At 36.2% G+C, this 21721-nt stretch overlaps 1 protein-coding gene across 1 annotated transcript in view; it reads right to left on the bottom strand.

Annotated features, from left to right (window-relative positions):
- Positions 1–21721, bottom strand: part of CSMD3 (CUB and Sushi multiple domains 3) — a 297101-nt gene that overhangs the window by 117946 nt on the left and 157434 nt on the right. The window contains exons 27-33 of the mRNA XM_072413237.1: positions 18507–18631; positions 16263–16359; positions 14952–15056; positions 2858–2976; positions 2633–2702; positions 1840–1956; positions 381–590 (exon numbers count right to left, since the gene is read on the bottom strand). Of these exons, the coding sequence (XP_072269338.1) occupies positions 381–590; positions 1840–1956; positions 2633–2702; positions 2858–2976; positions 14952–15056; positions 16263–16359; positions 18507–18631 (843 nt within the window). The remainder of the gene's footprint in view (positions 1–380; positions 591–1839; positions 1957–2632; positions 2703–2857; positions 2977–14951; positions 15057–16262; positions 16360–18506; positions 18632–21721) is intronic.

Genomic DNA, 21721 nt, shown 5'->3' with positions numbered 1-21721 from the left:
GCTAAAAATAAGGTGATAGGTCAGCTCTAAGTTTTTCACACACTTGAAAAAGTAACAGTGATAATATTCTACTCTTTCCTGTAGATACATTTCTTTAATTTCTTATTTCTGTCTCTCACAATTTTTGTTAATTCAGAATACAATTGACACATTATAAATGCACTAGGTAATATATCACAGAGAGACCACCCAGTGAGGCCCTGGAATATTGCATTCTTCCATATCTTCTGCTTCTTTACACAAAAAGCTCCCCCAAGCACTTTGTTTGCCAGCTTCACAGTCATTTATAAATAGAAACACCGCTGTGCTCAAAAGTTTGAAAATGCACATTTTAAAAACTTTTTATTGATTGCATTAGAATAGCAAAGTGTGTTGCTCACCTTGATAAATGATGTGAAATCCCTGCTTGTTCTGTGAATAATCACTATGGAAATACAAGCTGGTCTCATGGGTTGTGCTGAACAGGGAAGCAGGGACCTGAGGACCGCTTAACCTGCCAATTACTGAGCCAACATCTGAAGAGCCGCTACGTACTTCCAGGTAATCGTGTATTGTTTCGGTGGAGAAATTGACAAACTGCAGATGCACACCTGATAAGATAAATCACGTACACTGCATTACTTAACAATATATTTAATTAAAACAACAGCTGCCAAGTATGCTTCAAACTGCTTATTGCACTTCTGCTGTTTTGGCCGCATGGTGGACCTTCCGATTTATTTTATGTGGAGTGAACATATATATATATATATATATATATATATACAGTAAAAAATGGAAGTCTGTAAAAGAAGAAAACATTAGAAATTTTGTTTTAAGCAGGTAAACTTGAAATATTGTATGTGAAATGATATAATTATCACTTTTGGTCAGCTAATGGCAGGACGGCAGTTGTCTAGAGATTTCAAAACCTGCTACTAATGTGAAGATTTAAGCTCTGGAAATGAGATCAAACAGACTGTTGAAGAAGCTCAGGGGGAGGACTTTCCACCTACTTCCTTGCAATCACAAATAGGGTGATCTCTACTGTTCACTTTAAGATTAGTTTTTGTTGAGTGCATCAGGTTTAAATTGCTTTAAAAAGGTAGGGGGTGGGTGGAATAAGCGAACAAGGCACTCTATATGAAAGAGGCAAAAGTCAAATCAGATCAAACATGCAAATCTTGTTCATAATCAAGTGTTTTATTTAAAGGTATGTACTAATCCGTTGTAAGGTTGTTGTGAAAATGTAAAACTAATATCAGGACAGTTATTTTGTGCCATACTGGAGGCAAACGTTAACTTGAATTTTTATTTTTATTTGTTTTTTTTTTTTTGCTATTTGTGTCCCACTTCTGATGCACATAGAAGTAACCCTGATTACTTTTTCTTTACAGTCCAAAGCCTGGTTATCATTTATTTTTTTAAAGTCTGGGGCCCCATGCTCTCCATAAACCTATGCAAGCAACTGAAACCCCATCTCTACTAGCAAGCCAAATTACATGTGGGCTCTTTAAACTTTTGTAGACTCTAGCTGTGAGATCTGCCCACCATAATTCCGATGTTCCACCTAATTCTCATTACAAAAACAAATCAAGATACATTCAGAAGCTTAATAAATTCCACATGAGATGATCATCTTTATTATGTCTTGTTGAAAGTGACAGAGGTACTATAAGGAAATTATTCCACTGGTTCCTCAAAAAGCTAAACCAGTGGTGTCCACAAAAATTTCTCTAAGTTGTGAATATATTTGGCTTTTATACTTTGTAGTTTTATATAGTATTGAAACTTTTTATTCACTAAAAAGGTAAATTGTCCCCACACATATTACTAACATGCATCATAACAAATACCTACCAAAGCCAATAGGGAGTTTGATTGACCATGTGCAATCTAAGCTACTTGGGTAGTTTCCAGGAAAACCAGGACTGAGAATCACTCCACTGAAATCAGACATCGCGCCACCACATTGCGCTGGAAGATAGATAACAATGTCAATATATAAATGTATATATATATATATATATATATATATATATACCTTTACCTTTGGCTTTCCATAAACAAATAACAGATATTGGACCTGACTTATTTTAGCTCCCTTAGACTGGAGAAGAAAGACTATCATAGGGGAACCCTGGGTGATTCAACAAACCTGGTATGAATTTGGTCTCCCATTTGGTTCTCCAATGATTGCCTTTACTTTTCCAGTCTTGGAGAGCTTTATTAAATCAGATCTATTGTCGTAAAAGATAAATGAAGATGTCCTTCAGACAGAGTACTGGTAAGTTGGCAGCCATTGTTTACACATTAACTTATTTAGGCTATATTTGAATAAAAAGCTCCATACATTGATAGCAAATCTGAAGCTCATCCAGATGCTGGTGGAAAGCAGAATAGTAAGTTGTGTTTAAAAGAAGCAATACTCTATGCATGAGCCCTTAGGCACACTAAAAAATGGTAATATTCTACTGTACATGATCTAACCTTTTCATTCATTAACACCTCAATGTGCTATTTTAGATAAGAATGAATAGAAGCTCTTAAGATCTAATCTCCAGCATAAAGTTAGGATACAATGATATGTCAATGCGGCATTTACATGGGATATATAGTAAAGAAACAAGTATGTTAACAAGTATGTTCTTACCAATGCAAATAGGAATGGGATAATTCCATCTTCGTACAGGGCCAGGCATACATGTGATGTGAGAATGACCCTAAATCAATAAATATACAATAATTGTAGTCGGTAAGCTGTTGGGAACTGTTAAGTTATTACAGTTGAAGTACAATGTCATTATAAGATATTCATTACAATGCCACCCTTTAGCTGCAAATGAGAGTGCTATGAGGGAATGGAAGTTATCATTACCTGAAGAGAATAGCCTTGATCGCAGTGGAATGATACCACATCTCCAACCATGTATCTGTCACCAACTTTTATTCCATTGCTCGGCATTTGTGGCTCTGGACATGAATCAAGACCTATTGCTGAAAAATAAATAGTAAAACCAATGTTATATATATCCTGCAATAAGCTATATTTAGGCTGCAATAAACCAGATTTTTCTATGTTTTAAAATAAATCAGTCACATTGTTGGTAAATGGTTTAAACTGAACTTTTGCATTGTCCATCTGCCATGTGCCTTCTTCTTCATCCTTTCTCTTTGTGAGTTGTAGCTCCTAAACCTCATTGTGTACCTACTACATTATATATTGCAGCCTATCCCTTCTTAGATCTGGTGGCTGCATTGGTTTTCTTTCTCAGGATCTTTTATGGACTTATTTTACCGGGTGACTTTGCCAGTAACATACTTCCTCTCCTATGGTGACAACTCTCACTCATCATTGAGTATTACAGCAGGAACAAATCCAGCAGGATTGAATTAGCTTCTACTAGCCATCTATACTAAATCACTTTCAATTGTATATTTATCAGACCAAAAGCAAGCTGATACGTGAAGTTCATTACACTTTGAAGGCAGCACGATGATGTAAATTACAAATGATAGTTGTTCTATCAATGGAAACCACTAACTCCTTTTATTGAAAGGTCAATTTTTTTTTATGAATCAGTTAAAATTAGCACTACCAGGAGCACAAATATCAATGCATGAAACAATTTCTCAGGATATAGATTGCATAGTGCAGAAAAAAACTTTTAAGTATCGGAAACTAAATGGCACCTCATGACCAATTTCCGTCAAACCATTACGTATGACATTTAAGCCATTGCTGATTCAACTAGGAGCCAAGCGGTGTCATAAACCTTGATTATAAGTTAGCATTTTCTAACTTCCAGGATGCATATCATATTCAAGGCAGAAAATGCTAAAACGTTTAGGAGTTACTTTAAAATATGTTATTTTTCTGGAACTATAATGTCAAGTCAGTCCCCTAATAAATGATTACTGTGTCCCTTTATTGGATAGCACTAAATGAGGAACCACAGTCAAGTTTCATATCATATGAAACCAGTATTTTCGACCCATAAGGACAATAATCTTAAAAATGGGGCCCATGTTGGTGGGGCAGAGATTGCTGCCACCATTCAGACGTACAGACTCTCAGCCCCTTTTCTTCAAATACTATTCTGTCAACCACAGAGCTTGTCAACTGTTTTGTCATGCAGGCTTAGTGTGCAGCTCTTTCTCCTAAAGTGCAAAAGCAACTGCTCAGACATAAGGAACTTGTCCCTTTCAGAAATCCCAAAAGCTTTAAATAAAGCCCTCCAAGGCTGGAAATGATGAACTTTCACCAGCAAAACTGGAATGAATTTCTTAAAAGTCATTAGTTAGCAAATGTTTTGAACCCTGGAACAGATCCATTCCAGGTTTGCTGGATCACCCAGCTTTACTGATGAAAGTGTATTCTCTCCAGCCTTGGAAAGCTTTATAAAATCAGACCCACAGTGTGATCCACTGCAACCATAGTTTTGAGTTTCACATGCACTCCCAACTGCTCCTATTAAGTTGAATGGGAGTGGTTGGAAGCACAGTTGAGCCCTCGGTAAAACACAACAGTCATTCACAAGTCTGCAATGGCCCTAAATTAGAAGTGTATTGATGACTGGTCCTTATTAGGGATGAGCAAGAATGCCTTTGGCATTCTCACAAAAGTTTCTTCAAACTTCGGATGGGTCCCCGAAATTTTTGCAAACCTATTTCGCGAAACCATTGGAAGATCGAGGAAATCATTACAGGAGGATTCTCAGGGCTGCATTCATTCTTGCAGCCCTGGGAATCCTCCTGTTTGGGATCCCCAGCACTAGTGGTTAATTACCTTCATTGAGAGTTTCTTCACTGAGAGTTCATCTGCAGTTCAGTTCCTACGGTCACCGGGCTGATAAGTACAGCCCGTTGACTGTGGGAACTGAACTGCAGATGAACTCTCAATTGAAAAACTCCATTGAGAGTTGGCCTGCAGTCACAGCTGATTGGAGGCACTCGTGCGCCTCCAATCAGCTGTGACTGCAGAGTTCCCACGGTCACAGGGCTTTTACTTATGAGCCGGGTGACCATGGGAACTGAACTTTAGATGGACTCTCAATAGAGAAACTCCATTGAGAGTTCATCTGCAGGTCCACTGCATGAATTAACCTCCAATGCCCCAGGATCTCAGTGGCTTCTCAGGGCTGCATTTGTTTATGCAGCCCTGGGAATCCTGTGTGCGATTGGCTGTGTGCCAAAGCTTTCCTCAGCCAATCAGAGAGCACTGGAGGTTTTGATTGGGGAGACTTGTCCCTATTTAACCTCTAGTACCGGGGATCGCACACTGAGCTAATCAATGAATGCAGCCTACGCTGCATTCATTGATCATTACAGCCCAAAATTTTTTTTTTTAGAAAATTTTTCTTTTTTTTCATTAGAATTTGAGCTCGATCCGCCAATTTAAACTGGCCATTCTTGCTTACAATTTGGGTAAGCGAGAACGGCCAAATTCACCACCAGACCAAGTTTTAAAAACTCACTCGCTCATCCTCAGTCCTAATCAAGGGGAGTAAACCATATATATGACTTGTATCCCAGCAAAACCTAACTGGACAAGCAAGTTACTTATTCTGTATTACTTAAATTAATTTGCATAACTTTAATTGACAAAAGGGTTTAATAGAGCACATTTCTAATTCTGAATATTCCTCAGAACTAATAACTGCTAACTGAAAATCAATCATTGGGCTTTCTTTTGCAAGTATTGTGTATCTGTCCCTCCCGCATGGCCATAAAATTGGTCTCACTCTTGTAGCTGAGCATTAAGGTTGCCAACATATTAAACAGCATTGTAATATATAATATATTTATAACATTATAAACTATATATGATATAGAATAAAAAATTATGTTTTTAAAATATATAATTTTTCTGTAGCTACACAAAGGACTCTATTAATAAAACAGGTAATCTAACGATCTCTGGTGGAAATCAATTACTGCGATTGAAACGCATTAACTTGGAAGATTACCAACAGGAAATGTCAGATTCCCTGTTTTATAAACAGAGCACAAACATGGAATATTATTTTTAATTTAGCTATACGATTTTACAATAAAAAACAACATAATTTTTTATATACTATATTTGTTATATATTTTTATATGTGATAGGTTATATACCACAAGAAACTTACCAATTTACAACCACGGTCACAGAAGACAATTCTTCCCTATAGTCACAATCACAATCCACAAGATTTATTTGAAAATAGGTTGACTTGGAGATAGTTAAACTGAAGCACACTCCTATTTACTATGGAAAAAGATTTCCATTCGAAAGTAATGGAATTTTGTATAGTACGCTGACATTGACAAATTCCTTTCTGTGTTTTCAGGTAATACTAATTGAATTCATACAAATTACTCCAGTCCACCTATCAGCATTTATGTCCCTGTTATCAGCTTAGGTACCAGGACCAGATGCATAATTCTGGAATGCAATTAGGGGCCTATTGTTGCTGCAAGACACTGCAACCTCCATAACTTACAACAATGAAAAATATAGGATTTATTTAGGAAACATTTCCATATGGCAACATTTTATCTGTTTCTACCTGGTTTTAAACAGAATTTAGAAATGTCACACTTTTCTTAAGGATGTCCTGATTTCACCAATAAATATATTTATTTATAAATCTCTCTTTTTTTTAGTATCTATAGCTCAGAATCACTTATAATAGTGCAACTATACAGTATTGAATTCTTTAAAGTGCTTCTTCAAGCATCAAACAAACAAAGTTACTGAACTGCTTATTTTGTAAAGGTAACATTGCTACTGTGCTGAAGTCATGATATGTCTGCATTATTATTTAATTAGAATCTAAAGTAGATCCAAACACAATCACTAAACTCTTTTATAAGCTGGAATACTTTTATGTGAGTTTTAAAGTTGCATTCAAATCTGTAGCTCTTAATAAAAGATTCTGCTGCAAAGATCCCTGTTCAAGCATTGAATGTTTTTAGGTGACAAATCTCTCTCGAGGTGTGCTCCGGCATTGTCACCAAAATTACCAAAATTTGGTCCAAATAAATTTGACTTACTACTTTTAGCTATACCTTATTAAGGTCATTTCAAAAGTAGTCCCCAAACTTTTAATATTTTAAAAATAAAACTAAAAAAAAACCTAAAAATAAACTTCTTTTCATTGCAAGATCAACAGCAATTATTTTAATAAAATCTTTCCTCTAGGATAAAAACTGTCCCTCTGTCGTGTTTCGGAGCTGTCACTCTTTACCTGGTGGAGGCTACTAATGACTGTGCCAACACACATTGATCAGGCATCATCTACTGCTGTCTCTAGCTAGAAGCTACTTCAGAGTAATAACCTGGGAAGAAATTGTTGGAAGAAGCATTAGAAGATCCCCAGTAGAAATGGGCAAATGTTATCTTGTTTGTGGTTCTGGTTCTGGTTTGCGAAGATTTTGGTTAATGTTCTCTGGTGTTTGGCAAACTCAAACCCAATTGATTCTAAGAGGGGAAAAAACTCCCACCTAAAATCTTGCAAATTCTATGGTCAGTAGGTGAGAGCTCCACCTCATTGATGAAAATTTTCTTAGGAGTGGTCACCAATTTGCTAAGTAAAATCTCCTTAGTAAATCAATCTCAATGTTCTCATTCGCATGGGTGAGAGAGCAGAAATATGGAAGTTTTATCATTAACTGAAGGGCACTACCAGATTGCAGTACCTTATACCAACAAACCCCCACACTTCCATCTGGAGCCATCTGGGATAGGTGATTTAGGCATCCTAGGGGGCTCTGGACTCCGATTCAGTCTATACTGCCACAGCTGTGCAGACAGAAGGGGAGGGACCCCATAGTTCACAAACTTTTTGGTTTGTATGAAAGGGTTATCTAACATTTTATATAAAGTAAAAATTGTGGTGACAGGTGCACTTTAACATGAACAAATCTATCTGACCCTAGCTACACTCTAGCGGCAGTCCACAAAAAAATGGACATTGAGTACATTGGAAAAGTTTATGTGTGTCTTCTATGCTTTTATACAAAACCCCTTGAGCCAATACTGTAAGTAAGTCAAGGAGTGACATCATTCCAAACATTCCATAGGAAATTGACTGTTCTGTATCGATAAAAAATTGCCATTTAAACTAAACTTGTTATATGATGACAAAGAAAACTGGAGTTTGAATTTACACAATGAAAAAAGAATACATAGCATGAATTGTTATTAATTCAGGGCCTCTGAAGATTTCTTTTTTTATTATACATTGAATAGTTTATTATATAAGCACCTGTCATTATTATTGTTAATAGCAAATTCTAAAGCCTAAGAAGCATTAATAGATCAACATTTCATTTGCTAAACAGCAGGTGTTTTGAGTTCACTGAACATTATCTATTCATGTTTTCTAATTAACTTCTTTTTGACGCTGCTTGAAAATCTGCAAACTAATTACTGTAATTAAATAATCAAGATTTTTTCTAGGTGAATTCAAGCCAAAACTATCAGCTGCATTAAAGTCATTAGGACATCTGAACATTTTTCCCCTTTCTCTCTAATAAAGTTTATATCAGATAAAAGAAATTAAGAAAAGTTGCAAGGCCATATTATTTTTAAGGAAAGGAGGTTTTCAGAGGTATCACATTTAGACAAATCTTACTCATGTTTTCTGTTTATTAAAATCAAAAGCTAAAAATGTGAAATGCATAGAATTTAAGTATTATTGTTGCTGCTTACAATTGAAAGATGTACATGCTGCCTCATTCATAAAGACTGGCAAAATATAAAATGAAATCTCATCTGTTTCTGGTAACAGAGGCACATGTAATTGACCAATAGTGATGCACTTGTATACAATAAAATACCAAGCAATATGCCTAAATTGCCCTAACCATAATAACTGCTATACCTAAAGACAATCTGCTATCTAAATTTAATATATACTTTTGCAGACATCTCCTAAACTTTCCTGCCACAGCTAATAGAATTAATGCTTACTTTCCTATTCTGCACATTACTTTTGGCCAGTAAGGAAGGTCATCACAGCGATGGAATAATAGTGATGAAAAGGGCTTAACACTACGCTCCAACCTAGAAACATCCAAGTTTGAGTGGCAGAATGGGTTGATTTTATGTGTTGTTTTACATTTTTTTAGGAATCAGGAGTCTAATGCAAGCAGTTCACCTTTGGCAGCAATTTGGAGAAGCTGGTGAAGGATTCTATAAACTCACTTATGGAAAATAAGGACCCCAAACAAATGGGTCCTTCAACACATAACGCCTAACTTTTCACTAGAGGCTTAGATAACTTGCCTGAAGATATCTTATTTGGAACATTTTAAGAAAATAATGAACTCACTGAAAAGTCAATTATACCTAATCCACTCAAGTGGATTAACAGGAATGTTGAATATGCTGGCCAAAACAGAAGACCATTTTAGATAAACACTGTCCATGTGCTCACCAGGAGTTGATGTTCTTTTGATGGCAATAAGTAATTATAGATAGTTTAAGGCTCTATGGTGTTGTGGCATGATTACAGTCCTACAAATGAGGACAGATCTATAAAGACTTCTCTAAGACAACATTTGATGGATTTTATGTAAGGGAGCCAACGTTAGGGAAACCTCAATTGGAATGCTCATCAGGAGACAGATCTTTTTGTCCAGCCTAGGCACCTGACCTCAAAAATGACCTTTTGGCCGAATGGGCATATCTTTCCACCTTCGATCTTACGTATATTATATATATATTATATAATATATGTATATTTCTCAGAAGGGTAAAGGCTGTTAAAGCTACAAAAGGGGGGCAACTCCTTAGTATTCTTTTAAACATACAGATAAAACATACTGAACTGAATATACAATAGCAAAAAGAAATGGTATATATAAGTATTATATACAGGTATAATATACCCACAAGCTAAGGCTTCAACTAATGAGTGGCCACTGGTTATTCATTCCTTCACTGTCAGGTTACTGTTCATTCGGATTATGTACATTTATATTAATGTAAATTTTATGATAGCAATTGCTTATGATCCATATTGCACACAGGTTGATTTATTAAAGCTATCCAAGACTAGAGAGGATAGACTCTCATGGGAGAACCTGACTCATCTAGTAAAACTGGAAATGGATTTCATAAAATCATTTTCTATTAGTTGTCAAATATTTGGAATCTTGGACCAGATCTATTCCAGGCTTGCAGGATCACCCAGGTTCTCCTATGATAACCTATCGTCTTCAGTCCTGGATACCTCATCCCATTGTACGAAGACTTATGTGTGCTGTAACTGTAAAATTTATACCATTCCATATTTCTGTAGTAATTTCTGTTTCCTATGTTTCCAATACTAGTTTTCTGGCTTTAAGAAACATTGTTTATTTTATGATACAGCACTTGTAAAACTCCCTTTTTATGCCTATGGTTTGTCCAAAAAGGGTATGTCAGTGGAAGGTCAGATGTAAAAATGACCTAACCACTTCAGCAGGAAACCTTGGAGTATCATAAACCCTTTACTTCCCCCAAGAAATAAAAAAAATCTACAATTACCCTTTGATAACAGTGTGAAAATGATCAATTTTTGCTGTACCACAGTCTGATATCGGGTAGAATAGCTTTGAATTTTGTTTTTTTCCAGAGTATGCTATCAACCTTTATATGATGACTTTAGTCATAACATACACAATAACAAGTTCTGCAAGTACTGAAATTTTTGATGTTTTGAAATAACCGAGCACTGCCAAGCTGAACAAAGTTCCAGATAAAGCTGCTGATGTTTATAGACGTTGTTCAGTAATCATAACTAAAATCAATTGTCTAAGCTGCAATTGTTAGAAGAAAAACACAGAAAAGCATATAGCCTTTGTCTTTAAATGCTTGAATACAGGAATTATTGTTTGTTGCATGTATAAAATACACATCTGGGTCTTCTGCCTATTACTTGCTTTGCAACAAGCTGATAAAATGGGAAATAATTCATTGTAAACAATATGCTTACTTCATTTTATAGTATATAATAAGTTCATAGAAGGTCATAGAACTTCAGCATAGGCTATAATATGCATGCATTTTACAATGAATAATTTACTTTTCTCACATTCATATTTCAATTTGTATTTGTGCATGCAGAACAAAATCAACCAATAGCAACCAATCAAAAATCTAAAGTAAGGGAGCTGGGGATGAGTCATTTTTGCTTCTTGATTTTTCTTCCTTTTTAAAGTAGTTTGTATTTATGAAATAAGGGCTCTTAATGTCCAGAAGTATTTTACATTCTCTTTTATCACTAGCAATTGCAGATCATGTTGGGAACACAATCAGAAAAGGTCATGTAACAATGTGCATTACTGAAATACAATGTAAGTAATTGCATTTCTACATTTAAAATTTATGGATGAATTTTCTAAATATTTTATATAAAATCTGGATTTTTAAAATCCAAATTAGGCTTTACTTTAAATAAAGTCTTACAATTGTTTACTTTGGATAGCAATCAAAGTCTGAATAGGAAAGTTTTTATCCTTGCCAGAAAGTTGTAGAGAAAGACTTTTGCTCTTTTGTTGGAAGTCTCTACACACTCACTGCTGAGTTATAGCAAAAACTGGCCAATCAGTAGGGAGCAAGAGCACTGACAGCCAAAAATCTGACTCAGCGGGGGCGTGTCAGTTCACTCTGGGGCAGGCTTTACTCTTTGCTTTCTACTGACAATTTACATATTTTTTGTTTTGATTCAGAGAATTTTCATGTAATGGAAAACTTTTCCCACATTTATGAAGCCATTGTAGCTTAAATATTTGGGCAAGACTAATAAAAATGTTATCTTCTTTGTAAAGTTGAAATAGCTAAAACAAATTAGCTTTTTGATCTAATTTGTCATTTATGTCCCTTACTTTGGGATTAATGGTATCCAAAAAGGTTGTGCCAGCCCTGATCTTTGATAGCAATACTTAACATATTAAAGCGGAGGTGTGGTCACATGCTGATCTTAATTTATCAACATCCTCCATATGAAATGTGGTCAACTTAGATGCAAATAATATTCTTTGTTCTATTTTTTACATTTGAGTATAATACAATAAAAATGAAGCTGAAGTGAAACATCCAGATTCTCTTTCAAGCACCAAGCTTCAAAAATTGCAGAAAGAAATGTACAGCTAAAACAAAGGCCGAGTTTCACAACAATTTCGGGAATAATGTTCATAAACCAGCTTGCCATTTGCAGCTTATGCTCCTGCGACAACACAGCAGAGCGATATGGCAGCTTAATAGGGACAAAGAAAACATGTCAAAGTAAAAAGACAATTTCACTGCTCTTCTAAACTGAAAGACCGAATTTTCTGAACATGAGGAGAGCACCGCGGTTTTAAAAAATATTACACACTTATCCTATTAACACAATCCAGAGAGGAAAGACAGGGATGCTGAGAGCCAGCGGTGTGAAGGACAGAAGTGACCCAGGCTGTATTTGTTCCATTTCATCCTTGGCACATTATCAAAGTGATAGAAAAATGAAACAATACCATTTTTCATTCGTTTTCTGCATGAATATAGAACACATCAGCTTGCTGTATGCTGTCACAAAAAAAAAAAAAAAAAGAAGAAAAAAGAGAAAAACAACCATCTGCTTTAGCTGACCTGATAATCCTTAAAATTGGCTTAGAGGATCACACAAGTAAAACGTATAATTTTGGTGTGCATGCTAACATCAAGCTTACTATGTCACGATTCTCCTTCTTCTAGGGCCAATGGTGACATGGGGAAGCTGAGAGGGCTGTAGAGTCTCAGAATGTACAGAGCACTCAGAATACAAACAAAATGCACATCAACCACTGATACGTCTTTCACTGTATTGAAAAGCGGAGAGACTACACTTGCAAGAAGCAGGCAGAGAATATGTTTGCATTGCTGTATTGTAAAGGAGCAAAATATACATCTGCACACACACAACCCAATACAATTGCAACAGCATTGTTATCCTTTACCCATATCAAAATATAAAAAATATATCTCCTATGTACAAAAATCTCCCATGTACATGATTGGTTATATTGGTTGGATTTCACCTTATCTAACCTTCACTATGTACATATTAGAATAAAGATTGGCATTCAGCAGAGATCATGTGACTTGGCATGACTGGATACCTTGCAAGTCCATATAATTGGTATCTCTAGCTAAGGTAAAGTGGAACTACACATATTTGCAATCTGGTAAGTTCTTTATTGCAGAACAGAAAGGTGATGTCCCTTCTGCAATAAAATACCCTTACCTGCCTGATTGGAATATTTTAGAATGCATTGACTTTCGGTCATGGGCACTGCCATCTTCTTTCTTCTTCTCTTTCTAGTTTAAATTTTCAACACTACTACCCACCTGGGGATGCCATTTGCGGGAAGGTTTTGACAGCAGGTGGATGCAAACTGTTATAATGGAAGGTAAACGATGAAGCCCAAAGTGGAAGTATCTATGAGTTTTAAAGCTTTTGCTGTGAATACTTGATGATATTCAATGGAAACATGTTAAGTAGGAAGACCAATTAAGAAGATAGGCAATATGGATCATACTATTGAGAACACTGAATGATAATTGAAAACAATACCAACTGACAGATTCTAAAACCTGCTGTCCTCGCCTGCTCTCACCCTATGGGTGGGGCTGGATGTGCTACAAACCTCAGATATCCCTGTCTCTTTTCCTAAAGAAGAGGATTTAATATGTGAAACGCGTCTATTCCCCCTTGATTGGGTAAACCGGACACGAATTTTCATGTAGTGTTTGTTGCACATTTTTAGGTTCTTTATGTTAACGTTTTTAAGGGTATTTAATAAAGTTATAGTTTTTGATATTTAATTGTAAAATTTGTACCTATTGGCCTGAAAAGTCCCATTTTTTCAAGAGAACCCCTCAGACCTCTATTTAGTTTAAATTTTTAGCCGTTCTAATTGGCCAGACCATGATGATATAACTCCAGCAGCTGTAGGGGAAGTTGGGATGCGCTGGGTTTACCAGGAATACGCAGCTCAGTGTTTTTTTGATGAGGAGAGAACAATGATCAGGAAGGTAAGTCCCTTTCTGCTATAAAATCCTGTCTGACCATGAATTTTGAAAGCAGAAATTTAGTTCCACTTTAGGTTATACATTTCCTGATCAGGGCTTATGAATTTAAAGACCAACTCCAGTTTTTACCTCCGTCCTACCCTTACAAAAATCCCTCACCCTACCTTTTTCTTAGCAATATTGTTTTCATTCAATTTTTCCTGTAGACTTCTGGCCAGTCTGGAGCCTCCTTCTCTTCAATACACCCAAACAAAGGGACATTAATCACACATCATTGGATGAACCCCATATTGTCCAAGAGTACTGCGATTAAACTTTACCTCCCAGTGGGTGTTTTTATCATGAGGTCAGGTGCTTGACCAGGGATTGGGTATTTTGTCTGCAACAGAGCTGGAGGTAAGGTAAGAAATGCAGCCAGATCTTTGTGTTTTAATAGTCATTTGACCTTATTTTAGATTTGTGGAGTTGGCTTTTAAATATGGGGTAGGGGAGTAGATCTTGTTTTAATGTAGGTTAACATAGAGGCCCTTAAGGGTGTCTAAGATATTACCTCTGCCACATATCACTGTGTATAAAAGAGGACTAGGACCTAAAATATCAATAGGTGAAGGAAAGTATTGGGAAAAAATTATCAATAGGTATTAGAGAAGATTGGGGAGGTTCTTTATTGATAAAGAAAACTAAATGCACGTTAATTTTCCATGTATATTTCTGTATATTATTTAAAAAAATTGGTTGCTATTTGCCAGATGTAAAAACATTGCTTAGTCAACCTATTGTGCACCTCTGTGTTATTCAGACAATTACATACATAAATAAGAATTCAGTACAGAATAACTGAATTTTCCTACATATAGGAAAAACCAACATATGATTCGCTGAAATATATACAATTCTAAATTGAAATGAGCATCATAGGCAGCATAAAGGATCTGACAATTACCTGTGTATTCCAGATGGAAACCAGCTGCAGAAACACTGATGTCTGATTGAAAATTTAAGTACAGATTGTTGGATGTGCTGTTTAAAAGATGAGGAATGGTAGTCCCTGGAAAAAGGAGAAGAAAGAGAATTGCATCAGTATATCAATACACAGAAACAAGGGATATCAGACTTTGAAAATTCATGTACAGTCATTAAACTTGTTAGTTTCTACATTTAGAGGACTGGAAATGTGGAGCCTTTGGCATACAGGTCTTTGCACATTGACTTTTAGGTGGGCTAAAAAGTTGAACTCCAGGCAGATAAGCAGAGGCCAAGGGGTGTTTTTTGCAAATGTGCCTAAAAAAAGAACATGGTGAGAAATGGAGAGTGCAGAGTGGGCAGAGTGATGACCTCCACAGTCAGCTGTGGCTCCTTTATTGTCCAATCCACAGGCTAGGGGCAAGCAGATAACACAACTGTATTCCCCAAGTCTGCCTGAATGACACAGGAATGTGTAAATTAAAGAATTACATGGACAGAAATACAAATGCATTTTAACAGCTTACTTGTCTGGAGTTCAGCTCTATAATTACAATGGCCAGATTGAAGATGCAATGTGGTTCATCATAAAAACCCTAATCTTTTTGGCATGTGCACATACTTGTATTTGTGTAGACAGGGTCTGATTCTAGTTTGGTGCTTCCCCTTTTTTACTTATAACTGAGTCACAATCTAAAAACTCACATAGGCAATTTCAATCCATCTTGAAAATTCCACTGAATTTTTGATAACATGGCCAAACTTGGCTTAAGTGTAACACGTTACTTTAAATTAGGTAACACAATGTAAAGGCACACATTGGGCGAAGGGGGTTTCTAAGGAAACATAGGTCCCATGCATCAATCAACTATTAGGAATGATCCACAGTGCTTACCTTAACAATGGATAATGGGATCGTGGAGCCCATTGTTAAGGTACACAGCATAAAACTTTCCTGTTGGCTGATTAGAGGCAGTTTATAGGGATTCTTTGTTCTTTGCTGTGTAACTACCCTCTGTACACCTTATCAATGAGCTAATATGGAATTTTTTTAATTCTTTTATAACCAAAACAGATGTTCGGGTTGGACCTAAACAGCTACATTACTTGCATCTTCCTGACCACATCATTTTATGTACCCCGAATAAAAATAATAACCTTCCTTCAAGGTTTTTTTTACCACACAAGCACACTTCTCAATGTTTTTATACACATGTTTTTCTTTTTCATAACTATTTTTATCATTTAATAAAATAGGTCAAAAAAACAGGAAGCCACAGTTGTTGCTCACCTGAATAGCTGCCAAGTCTTGGAGCATTGTTGTCACTGCCATCATAAAAATCCAACGAGTCCCAGTTATGTTCTGTAGCGAAACTGACAACCTGCACCTGTGGGAATAAAGCGAGAGACAGAGCCGTACTGGAGAAAAGGGCTATAAAAATGTCTTAAAACACACACACATTGCACACAAACAACATGGACATAAGAAATGTATCAGATACACAGACTTGTTATTAGTATTAGAATAAAGCACAAAAACCTTCTGTGGTGGTGTACAAGATAAAAACATATAAGGCTGCACAGTACAAAGATGGTAAAGAACATAAAAGATCACTGTAATACGGACAGTGTATAGCAAACCTTTTTCTTCATTCTCTTTAATGCTTTCTTTTTTAAAACTTTGCATACTACAGGTTTCAACTGTCAGCATTATATATATATATATATAACTGTAAACTTTATTTGTAGAAGTGAATTTGAAATTCACTGAAACATTCTCTGATCGAGAATCTTCTAGGTCCACGTGTAAAACACGACCCTTTAATAGGTGTAAAAATAGAATATTGCATACATATACGGCTCTCTGTTTATAAATCTTATAAATCAGGGAATTAAATATTCCCTCAACCATTCCCTTGTGGGAGTCTTCCATGTTCATGTGCTTCAATGGCAGTAATTGATTCTCATCAGGAAATGTATGAGGGAATGTCAGATTTTTTTCAATTTATGACAAAGTATTGAGCAATAGCATTGGGATTGCATCATTCTAATTTTTTATTGAAGATCAATAGTTTAAATATTACTGGCTTGTACCAAAATTGGTCAGCCATGTGTATTTTGGTTGCAATTAGAACAGCAATAGAAAAAAAAATAGGATTGTCCTAGTGCATCTACTGACAACATAAAAAGCGTCTGGAACCATGAAGTGGATGCCAATGTCCTTTCTGTTTCATTCAACGGTAGATGACGTATACTGTCAAGTAAGCTTACTTATAACACTCCTGAACAGAGATTCTGACTGCAACATAGCTTACATGAATGATAGGTTGGAAGAGGGAAGTGATTGATGGAACTGAGGGGGTGAGGGTGTCCAAAGAAAATACCCTTGTAGCTTGTTGATTCCAACAGAGTGAGAAGGTAAATAACCCAAGAGTTGGCCAACAAAAGAAGAGATAAAAATGTATGTTTTTGATGGTGATGAATCTTCCCAATAACACACATCTACCTTCCAGTGTTCAATCAGATTGGTTGGGACGAGTTTGGTGTGGGTTCTAAAAAAAGTTCCTTAGCTTTTGCAAAGCAACTTACCGTAAACACATTATTATTATTATTATTATTAATATTAATATTAATAATAATAAACAGGATTTATATAGTGCCAACATATTACGCAGTGCTGTACATTAAAAAGGGGTTGCAAATGACAGACTAATACAGACATTGACACAGGAGGAGGAGAAGACTCTGCCCTGAAGAGCTTACAAAACACGCATGCAGAGAAACAAAGCCCACCAATGGAAACACCACTCATTCTGTATAGTATCAACCATCCAGAAGCCAGCATCAAGAGTGTCCGATTTGGTTGGTGTTATTAGAGGCTGTACCACTGGTTACAACCACCATTCAAAAAGTGTTTGGAAAGGAATATAACCTGCAGGAAACTGATCTTGGTGACCAATTCAATATCCAATGTCAACCCAAGAATGCTGCATTTGGATATCATCCCTAATACCTTCATTTTTTCATAAAAAGGGGTAGATGATTTACAAAAGGTATATAGGTAGTTCACTTAGAAAAGTGAATCATCTCCTATCTCATTTCCCTTAGCTAATGGATGAGGTATAACACTTTGCTGACTTTAAGCAGCCTATAATGTACAAACAACATTTTTTATTAGTTTTCCATGCATGTGATTGGGTATTTTTTGTACCACCTCCACTAAGATAAGAAAATTATTCCATGCAAGGTGTAAATTCTACTTGCAAAGTAAGCTGTCTATAGTCCTGTAATAAATCATGTGTGAGTTCAGGTACACTTTTAAGGAAGTTTTCCTGCACATTACATTATTGCAATGTCTACACATATTTCTGTACATTGCAATGTAGTCACTCTTTACAGTGCTATGTATAAAAAAAAAAAAAATAGCACCAAGAAGGTAGTGACACATATCACTTCCCTGACGTTAATAAATTGTTTTTCTGTCATCACACAAGAACGAAAGTGACATATGTTATAAAATATCTTGTGATCTTACTTGAATGCCTGCTCCCTCCGGCACAGTGATTTTCCATACACAGTTCAAATTGTTGTCATATGGCTCAGGATAGCCGGGAGACAAAATAGTCCCCTTGCGCTTTGTTAAAATTCCTCCACAGGGCACTAAAATAAAAAAAGTAGAAAACAGAATAAAACGTATATATAGTCATATTTGACAGTTATTGCCAGGTCCCGTAATCTGCAAAGAATATAATAGAAACTGACAATAGCCGAACAGCCAGGTTTTAAATTTTAGGAATACAATACAGCTGGGTACTTTTAAAGTGTTGTGATGTGATCTATAGAGAGGCAGGAAGGGAGATTTAACAGCAAGGACTTCCAAGTAAGCACACAGAAACTCTGGAGAACATTAAAGGCAAACTCTATCAGAAATAGATATTGTAGTTGACGTTTTAAGTTCAATGAAAAACTTTTTTTTTCATCTTAAGCTGACTCTGATGGTGATACACATCCAGGAGATATCACGCGATTCTACAACTGCTGCAGCTATGGATGAACAAATGTCAGAAAATACACTTCGGTTCCCAAAACTGGCTAAGCAAAATTACACGTTTCTAGGTGAAACTATTTACATAAATACGTTTTGACTTTGAATTTTTGTGGATATTCAAAGCTTACCAATTCTACGTGGATATAAAAAATACATTCCAGACACATTCCAATATGGAGTACCAATATAAAGAAAAAAACGTCAACATATGTTAGTAAAAATAAGTCCAGTGTTTAGCCAAGCCATTCTTAACCAGGGTCTCATGAAACCCTTGGGTTCCTCTTGGTGATGCTAAAGATTCCCTGAGATGTGACCAACTGATCTCCCATCCAATGGTGCCTAAAAAGCTGCAGGCCATTTGGTAAACCTTGTCCCATGATTACATCTTTTTAGCTGTCTGTAAAGATGGTATTCTGACTACTAGTGCAAGGGGGCACTTTCACTTCAATCCTTAATTAACTAATATTAGTAGGGGTTCCCCAAGACCTAAAAAATATTTAAAGAGTTCCTCTGGTGTTAAAAGGTTGTGAATGGCTGTTTATGCCTGTAACACTGTAACATTTTAGCAAATCAAGCAAAATGCTGCAGCAATTTTCAGCCTATAGGACAGGTGTGGACATAGCCCTTCATGGTAGGATACCAGGTATTATGTTAATGAAAGCTGCACTTTTATAATTATTCAAGACAACTTTTGATAATACATTAACCCATTGAAACATATATAAGTTAGTAAATCTGTGTTTTATCCCCACAACATCTAATTCTAACCTTCACTGCCCTGACAGTTTTTAGGCCACTGCAAACAAGGATAAGAAGATGTGTAACTCTGAACCTGAGCTCAGTCAGAGCTTTAGCAGGCTTGAGGACCCTCCACCACCTACCCTAAACAAAGCATAGGCTAACTTTAAAGTAGTCTCAAATTCAAAAGTCAATATTTTGCTGTCTTAGAAAGAACAAACTGAATCAAATATATCCATTTGTATGTTTTGTCTAGAATTCATTCTTAGATATAGCAACACATTTTCTTTGGCTAGGCATTCTTGCAACTTGAGCCTTATAGTGATATATCTGTTGATTCTCCAAGACACTCCTGGCGCTGACTACTTGTCTTAGAAATTTTGGAGTGAGCATTGATGTTTTCTTCACTGTGCTACTCACTGTTCTCCTTCCTGAAGAAGAAGCTGGACCTGGGAACCTCCAGTGCAAGTATCTCCCTGCTTCTGTGAATATGTGCTACATCTACGGTATATCTCTTGCCACTACGTAATTATTCCTCTATCAGTCATCAATTCCCCAGTTAACAATGGAGCAGCTCAAACAAAGCCTTGTTACAACCAAAGTGGCTTTTTTCTCATAAAGACACAGAGCATACCAGGACATTGTAGGTAAGTAATGGATAAAATAACTGCAGGGAAATCATTGGTTGACTAGTCCATTGCACATTTCATGCTTCATTGTGTCACAGTTTTACCAGTACAGGTCCTCTTAAAGATCTGTGCTCATGAAGATCAGTGTCTACAAGTACCCGATATACATACATACTACCCTGGTTAACGAGTTATAATGCCATCTGGTGCACTTAATCGAATTATCCACAATGTGCAGAAAAGCCCCACATCTACGCAACATCAATGCAGCTGTAGGCAAAATGGTTATTGGATGACTCACAATGCTAGAATTCATTTAAAAAGTAAAAGCTGTTTCTGGCATGTCTTCATTTGCTCTCTGACACCAGGAACTCATTATTGTTAAATATCTGAATTTTAAACCATATTGTGAAACTTTCCCTCGATTTGTGCACTTGGCTCCCTGGAAAAACAAAATGTTTCCCTGGGACGTTATTCCGAGCCCTCAGCCATCTGCGCACAGTCACTAAATAAACTCTGCCTAATCGGCAACAGGTAATCTTTGCTCGACATTAGCCCCACTTTCACCAAGATAATGATACTGTATGCAAAAATAACAGCTGTAATGGAAAGCATTAGAGTTTGGTTAATGTCATGTTTTTTTCCTGATAACATTTCAGTATCTACAAATAACGGTAAAGACTTCTAAGCTGTACTCCTGAGATATCTCAGCATTTTAATCAGTTGAATATATTTAGCATATTTTAATTAGTTTATTTCCTGTGTATCTCAGGAGCATTACTACCTCAGGTCTGCAGTGGATTCCGGAGGTAACGTTTCACAAGCTTTAATTGCAGAACTGCGGGTATTATGTGTTCCTAAAGTTAAATTCCTAACTTACATTATTTTACTTTGACTGGTCAATTTATGAATTCAGAACTTGTTTGAGCGGCTTGAGCTGTACATACAATATTCAGGCCATTAAAGTATATCTGAACTCAGGAACAAAACTTTAAAATACATTGAAACCTACCAGTGCTTAGAAAATGTTTTGCAAGTATAGGAAATACTTGTTGATTTTGCCATACATGCAGGGCTTCAGTCATTTCTAGAAATGGTCAATGAGAGAAATTTGACTTTAAAAGAATTCAACTCCACAGTGGACTTCTGGGAAGATTGTGATGCTCTTCAGACATTGGATGGCCACTGATAATGTAACTTCACCTGCACAGGAGTTACATTGCCGAGCTCTATATTACACAGTGCATGTGCTGTGCAGGGTAGAGCTAATTTAAAAAGACACCAAGAGCCCAGCTTTTTATTTATTAATTTTATGTGTTAACTACCTCCTGGTGA

This window comes from Pyxicephalus adspersus, chromosome 5 (genome assembly GCF_032062135.1).
Source record: "Pyxicephalus adspersus chromosome 5, UCB_Pads_2.0, whole genome shotgun sequence".
Lineage (NCBI taxonomy): Eukaryota > Metazoa > Chordata > Amphibia > Anura > Pyxicephalidae > Pyxicephalus > Pyxicephalus adspersus.
The sequence above is the reverse complement of the archived record's forward strand: the minus strand, read 5'-3'. Positions and strand labels throughout refer to the sequence as shown.